Source organism: Aptenodytes forsteri, unplaced genomic scaffold (genome assembly GCF_000699145.1).
Source record: "Aptenodytes forsteri isolate BGI_AS27 unplaced genomic scaffold, ASM69914v1 Scaffold15, whole genome shotgun sequence".
Classification (NCBI taxonomy): Eukaryota; Metazoa; Chordata; class Aves; order Sphenisciformes; family Spheniscidae; genus Aptenodytes; species Aptenodytes forsteri.
Window position 1 is genome coordinate 15,944,564 of NW_008795129.1, and position 7,453 is coordinate 15,952,016.

Below are 7,453 nucleotides of genomic sequence, written 5' to 3' on the forward strand. Positions count from 1 at the left end.
TGATTGCTGCTCGGGGACTGGCTGGGCATCGGTCAGTGGGTGGTGAGCGGTTGCATCATTTGTTTTTCCTGGGTTTTGTTCCCCTCTCTTTTTTTTGTTGTTTTCCTTTTCATTACAATTTTTAAATTATTATTATTAATAATAATAATTTTATTTCATGTATTAAACTGTTCTTATCTCAACCCACAAATTTTCTTACTTTTGCTCTTCCAATTTTCTCCCCCATCCCACTGGGAGTGGGGGGAGGGTGAGCAAGCAGCTCTGTGGTGCTTAGTTGCTGACTGGGGTTAAACCACGACAGAATCATAAATAAAATGGGGCCAGGTGATAATTTGATCTTCTCATCTACATTTGGTCCTTGTCACTGGCACAGCATGCAACTCAGATCTTTAATTCTCTGTTCTTGAGGGTCCCAGAGGTTTCTATCATTGGGAGTGAGCCCAGCAGCAGCCTTTCTTATTTCTTAATTTCAGAAGCATGAAACATGCCACTTGTTTAATAATGTTGCCAGATTTATTTTTGCATTAACGTGAATTTCTGCAGCCTGTTTCAGCACGCAGTACTTTGTGACGCAGAGACTCTCCGAGGCATTTCCTGTGACCTGCTGAAATCACGTCCCTGTGCTACAGAACAGCACGGCGGTTCAGCCACGCAGAACACCACTATTGAATAATTTCTATAAAGATATGCAGAAGCATGTAATTACTTGTATGGTTTCCATAAGAATATACCATAAGCATATCAGCACTTGATAACAGCACACAAGAGAACATGGGTGCTTGCCGTTCAATCAAAAGACCCTACCTTTACCACTTTTCAGATGCACAGTTGATAGTATCAGTCATGGCAGCATGAGCATTAACTGTCCTGTGCTGAGGACTCCCCATGCAGAAGACACTTTTGTTGGCATTCGCATACTCTCAGCAAAAGTCACGAAAGACCAAAGCAAAGCTGCTCCTTCTTTCTCTGTTCCTTCCCTCTGCCCATAGTAAATGCTGGAGCTCTGCTTCTCTTCAAGTAATAGCTACCTTTCCCTACCTGGCTAGTGGGCATTGGCTTTTCTAGTGAAACTCAGAGTGAAATAATTTCTCTGGGAGAATTTTCTTCTTGACTTCCCTGAAGTTACGTAGCTGTAATCATACAAAGGCCTCTGGCTCTCAAAGACTGTGCCTGCAGAGCTGTGATGCTTGCTAATAATGGATCCTCCAAGTGTAAACTTGAAAAACAGGTGCCTGGTTTGCATGCCTTTTTTTGCTTCACACAAAAAAATCCAGAGGGATTCACCAGAGATGGCACCACTCAGTGCAGGCTGTGTCCCCCATGCGAGTCTGCCCCAAAGAAACTCGTGCTAAAGCAAAGATTGCAACTCCAGCCCCTGCCCCTGGCAACTGGTCCTGTGGGAAGAAGAGGGATTTTTTTTATTTTCTAAGTTATTTTGTTAAAGTCATAGAAAAAAAGGTCCAACTAAAACTGAGTCAGTGTGAAAAAAAACTTTTTTTCTCCCCATTAAGACATTTCCCATGAGCACTGTGGTAGATATCTAACACTGACTTGAGATAAAAGAACAAAGACCACAAAAGCTATTCAAATTAAATCTGTCAAATATGGTAATGAAAACAGACTGTTCTGTCGAGCCGTACCTCTTACGTTACTAAATGGAGGAAGTAAATGTCTCATCCAACTTTTGCCCACTCAAGTGGAAACTCAGCAAATTTTAAATAATTGTTCTGTATTACTAGAACCCTTTTAGTTGCAATAATGCTTATTTATGCACTTGCAAGAAATGTCAGTCTTCTATGATGATGCATTTTAATGAGTACATCTATCGACATAAGAACTATGGACTCTAACGTTTACTGTATGTGAAGCTATGGGACTGCTGCTGCAGACTGTCTTTCTGTCATCTTGCCTACATGACAAATACCGTTGTCCAATGACAACGACAATGTCCCAAATGCTCTCATGGCTATGAGTCTTTTATAGTTGACTTGCTACTTGTCGTCTTTCATGTGATCTCCTTGGAGCCACATCCAAAATATATGTTCAGTGTTTGGATTTGACTGTGGAACTAAACAGTTTTCTTCCAAAAACCTTGCTTAGATGATGATTTGTATTGAAGTAAAGTAGTCAACTTCATCTGAGTATGGTGCCCCCTGAAGAACGGCAATCACTGAAAAAAATTCAACTGTTTCTTTGTCAGCCTTGCAGACTTTTTGTAATTTTCCATTCTCTTCAGCTTAATAAATGATTTTCCCAGGTGGTATTTCTGTTTACAGATCCACTGCATTTTCCATGTCCAAAAAATCCATCATTTGGCCATCCCTCCCACCACTACCACAAAAAGCTGTCAGATTCATCTGGTGTAAGCTACCTTGGCAACTCAGTGCAGCATTTCATACTGTTTTCCACTGACTTTATGCAGTATTCATCAAACCTTATATTTAAATGAAAAAAATTTTTTCCTTGACTGTCATTTTGCTATTAATTAATCTGAATGTCTGGTCTGTGAACTTCAAAACTGGTGTTTGTGGTACTCATGATAGCTGACAACGTCAGCTAAAGGTGGTGGCTAAACCTCAGTCTTATTTTGGTGGGTAATCATTAAAAAACAAAAATGCATGGGTTATCTGATCCAATTACAAGCGTTAGTGATTTATTACAGTTCATGGTGTACGGATCACTTCTCTTGGCCTTTATGGACCCTATATCTCTGTATACTACTGTAACATTTACTCTGGCTTTCTGCCACATGGAATTTTGTACCCAGGGATCAAGACTGAGAGTTGTGTAATTTCCACAGCCAAATCTCTATATTCAGAGTTACAAGGGTGCAGTCATCATTTTGTCACAGGTATGCCCATTCATTACCATTACTGAGTCCCTTTCAGATGTACCTCTTACATCCAAAACTTGTATTTACGTGAGACAACCTGGCAGTCCTAACACAGCCCTTAGTTTTTTTGCATCCATTTCTCATTTCACCTCTTCCCCATGGATGCCAAAGAGTGAACTGTACTCTGGGGGAATCCTGCAAGTAGATAAAATTTTGCAGAGATGTGAGATGGTCTTCTCAAAACAAATCAGAATGAATAATCAGCTAGAAAAGAGAGTTTTATGATCCTAATAATGTGCAGGTCAGTTATTCTTGCATGTGGTATATCTATAGGTCATTAATAAGAACATCCCTACATTATTATGTGTCTCTCTACACTAGCTGCTGCTGCAGAAGCTTCTTTCCATCCATTTCTAGGTCTGTTGACCTTGAATAAATACTTTGGGCACCATTTTCAGACCCACACCAGTTCATCGTCCATTTTGCGTGCAGCTTTGCCAACTGAGAGCACTGCCAAAAGACTGAAAGCCTCACTGGCCATGTCTGTATTTTTAAATCGCACTGAGTACCTGAAGCACTGAAAGGCTTTATCTTAGAGAAACACAATAAATGTAAATACTCTAGCCAGACTGCTAAATTGTGTTAACTATTACTGAGTTTGATTATTTCCTTAAAACAAATGTTCTTGTGCAAAAGGTGTATCTCTGAACTGGACACGCTGAAAACGTAATACATATGCTTTAAATTGTGACTCAGAAACTGCATCTATTTTCTGACACACCAGTCTTATACTAGCATAATTCAGTTCACTCAGGAGTTATTTCCTGCCCTATAGCATATGGGAGTAGAGAGTTTGCGAGGAGAAAAGGTGAGGCCTAGTTACACAGACTGATGGGGAGTCATGGTCCTCCTGGTTCTCTCACCAGTTCCCCTTGTGGTACAGAGTAAATCACTGAACTTCTGAGGCTCTCCATGTATTAAGGTAATTTGCCTGACACAGCTATATTTCCTGGCTTGAATTTTCACCAAAATGGGGCTTCTATGTGTCTTCTTCCCTTTTGAGATGCTGGGAGAGTGTGAAAGCTCTGAAAAGGCATAAAGCGTCCCATGATGAATATTTTCAGTTTTGGTAACAATGCTTTGTTTTTGATGTGATTGCAGAAGTATCTATCCCAGCTTGCAGAAGAGAGTCTGAAAATGAAGGAAGAAGGCAGCCGTCTGCCTCAGGATGACACTGGCATTGTTCCTCACTTTGCGAAGAAAAAACTATGATGTGGGTGAACTGGAAGAGCTATAATGAGTGAATGCTGATACTTTATTTTTTTATTTTTATGATACTGAACTGTCAATTTGCACTGTACAGAGGAGGGGAAATAAAGAGTATGTTCTATGCATCTATGCCCAGAGTGCCATTAAAAACCAAAATGCCTGAAACTGTTTCCCACGGTGAAGCAATGCTGGCATATCTGTAAGAAGTGGAGCAATTCTTTCTCACACTCTGCGTGTTGGGAGTGGTTTCCTAGATTAAATCAGAATTCTCAGGGATTCTTAAAGTTTTAATTCTGATGTGACACATCAGGTCAGGCAGAGTATTTAGAAGCACTCAGCATCCTCCAGTGGATGCTGGAAGGAAAGGAGATGTGACTATAAATAGGCTTTAATGTTGCTTAAAATATCTTCAGCCATTTCACTCATTGCCCCAGTGAGAAGTAGGATTTGCATAGGACATCTAAAGCCATTGTGCTAAAACTAGTCAGTAGATGGCATAATAGAAACCCCATCAGCATCCACCTCCATGTGTCTTAGAGCTTGGTGAAATGATAAAATGTTTGTGTTGTTAAGCACTGACAGTACACCGACTGTGTTGTACGAACGCAGAGGGAGCCGCAGTCTGTCCCAGGGACCTTATAGCCTGAACCCAGCACAGCGAGAGCAATTCGAATACACGTGCTGACAGCTAAACTGCTCTGCTTTTCAGCATTTTCCATGGTGTGATCAGGATGTTCTCCAGGTACCGTTGTGTTTAAAACTCTTCTTTTTGATAATTCTAAAGGGTGCCAACTTTGAGTCTTACAGACTTGAAACTCTCACGAGAGGCTTTTTGAAGTGCCACATGTTCGGACCATGTCTCTTTTAGACATTTTATTCAAGATCCTTGCTTTTGGGGTCTTTTTGTTTTCTTTCAAGCTTGCTTTTCCTCAGCTTGGCAACATTGAATTTTCCTGGTTTTCATGGAAAGATGCCAGACTTTTAATATTGGTTTTGTATTTTATTTCCCTGAATTTTTTAAGGTGAATACAACAACTGATGGCTCACAGAGTGCTGCACTGAGAACACAGGATGCACCAGCAGCTCTGGCATTATTATGAGCTATTGTTTCTGCACAGTTGTTGCTTAGTGTTTTGCAGAGTCCCTTTGAAATGCACTGTACAAGTTTCTGGTTCATTTCAATAGGGCTTTGTGTAGTAAAGTGAATACGTACGCAAACCATTGCCAGAATTGATCCTGGAGTTATGCTTTTATAAAATGCCCCACGCAACCTAGACAGATGGGGATTTGCAGACGTATTTCCATTCTTTGCCTGACTCTAATATTCATCACGGTATGTTCTGTAAAAATTGCTGGTGCTGGATGTCCTGTTTAGATGTTGTGCAGAGGAAATAGTTTCCCAGAAGGTTCTAGTCATCCCTAAGAATGACATGGATGTCGCAAAATATTGCAGAGTGGCTAAATTGCCAAAACTGCTTCCACCAAAGTATTCGTTCCATTATTTCTTGTGCCAGCAGCGATGCTTGTACCCTGTAGCCAGGCAGCGTTTCTCAGAGGTGCCTGGTGTTGTTGCCTGAAGCCCTGTTCCATTTCATGGCCTGTGCTTTCCACTCGTTTTTACCAGAGGTGGGTTCAGATTTCATATTTGGAATTCCTGCTTCTCGCAAGTTGAGTGATTCTTTGCATCCCAGATTCAGACACGGCCTATCCAAAAGACAAGGGGAAATGAAAAACTTTACAGCCTAAATCCTCCTTTGTCCAGACTTGAAGTATGTTAAGACTTGGGTTCATCTGTCATTTAAAACAGCTTTTTTAAATGTTTTTCCCTATGGAAAAAAATAATAATATTGCAAACCAGGTATTTTTCCTTCAAGGGTTGGGTTTTTCTTTGACTTGTTTTTCACATTGCAGTGAAATTTGAGCGCAGGGCTGTTAGGGCGAGAGTTTGTATTACAAGCTGTAAGATTACGAAAATGGCAGTAAAGATTGTGCAATTGTCTTCTAAAGCACAGCTCTCGAGCTGGTCATGTATCATCTGAACTTCCCTTCATGCCCTTCAGCACAATCTGAGCACAAGGGAAGGAAATCACTATGAATGCAAGCATCAAATCTTTGAAGCTAACCCTGCTATCAAACTGGGGCTCTCACCGGCCTAATGGGAGCTTGTTAGACCACGTGGTTCGGCTTAATTGGATGTGAGACATAGCTGACTGTATATCAAAGTCATGTGCCTCCAGCAACTTTATCCCCAGGTAACCTCAAATGAGAAAAGTATCACTGTTATTATTCTTTATTTGTATTGCAGTAGAAGCTATGCGTCCACTGCCTTTATTATAGGCACGGCACAAATCCACAACAAAGACTTTCCCAGGCCAAAGAACTTTAAATCAGACTTTCCAAAAACAGACAACAGGTGGATACAGGCAGGCAGGGAAAGCAGTAGGTAACCATGAGATTTTGACTGGCAGCAGAAGAATAATTAAAATGAGTGTTTACCCAGGGGCTTATTTTTGGATTTACAGGAGACGATTCAAACTACTTTCCCCCTCCTCTGGTTCTGAACCAGGTTCACTCCCATTATTCACAGATTGCATATTTACCCTCCTTTGTTTTCCTGGCCAGCTGCATTAGACACGCAAAATCCCTTCTTCAGAGAGCGGGCCTCGGTATCCTTCAGTCCCTGATCGCTTAAGTTTCAGTCTCCATCCAGGGCTTCAAAAGCTGGAGTCTTGAGCGAGGCTCACCAGGAACTGTCCTGGCTCCGGATACCTTGTTTGGGTCATGGATACAGGCCCTTGCTTGCCACTGAGGAAGGAGGAGGCTCCAGATGGCATCTCTGCCCTAGGTAGTTTCCTATTCTGGAGGTAGATGGCTCAGGTGAGTGATGCAGGTGCAGTGCTCAGCCCCGCAGACGTGATCAGACCCAGACATTTGTAGAGGTGGTTTGGACACCCCGTCCCTTTGGGCTCTGTCCTGACACAACAGCAATCTGCAAAATCCTGGGTACAGCCAAACGGGCAATTCCCCTTCTGAGAAGGTCCTTTCTCCCCCTAAAATTCAACGTTTGAAAGCAGTTAAAAGCAATCCCAAGTCTCAACTAGCTCCTAACGATCCCTATGATCAGTTTTCAGCCTGATGCACTTTGAGAACTCAGAGGTAATCTCCTTCCCTCTCCAACAGGCCATCATGCAATGCTGACAGGCACTCAACTCCTCAGCTTCTCTCTACCTGTTCTGTTGAGAAAGAAGGCCACTGTAGGCAGCCGCTTACCTTTCTCAGCTTGTGTAAAAATGTGTTGTTTCTTTTGGTTTATTATATTTAAAATCTTGACTTTTTTTTAGTTGACATAAT

General features: G+C 41.6%; 1 protein-coding gene across 1 annotated transcript in view; it reads left to right on the top strand.

Annotated features, from left to right (window-relative positions):
- The window catches only part of RBM20 (RNA binding motif protein 20), a 51,916-nt gene extending 47,646 nt beyond the window's left edge, over positions 1 to 4,270 (top strand). Inside the window, exon 14 of the mRNA XM_019471643.1 lies at positions 3,995 to 4,270. Within this exon, the coding sequence (XP_019327188.1) occupies positions 3,995 to 4,105 (111 nt within the window). The 3' untranslated portion in view covers positions 4,106 to 4,270. The remainder of the gene's footprint in view (positions 1 to 3,994) is intronic.
- Positions 4,271 to 7,453: the final 3,183 nt, after the last annotated feature.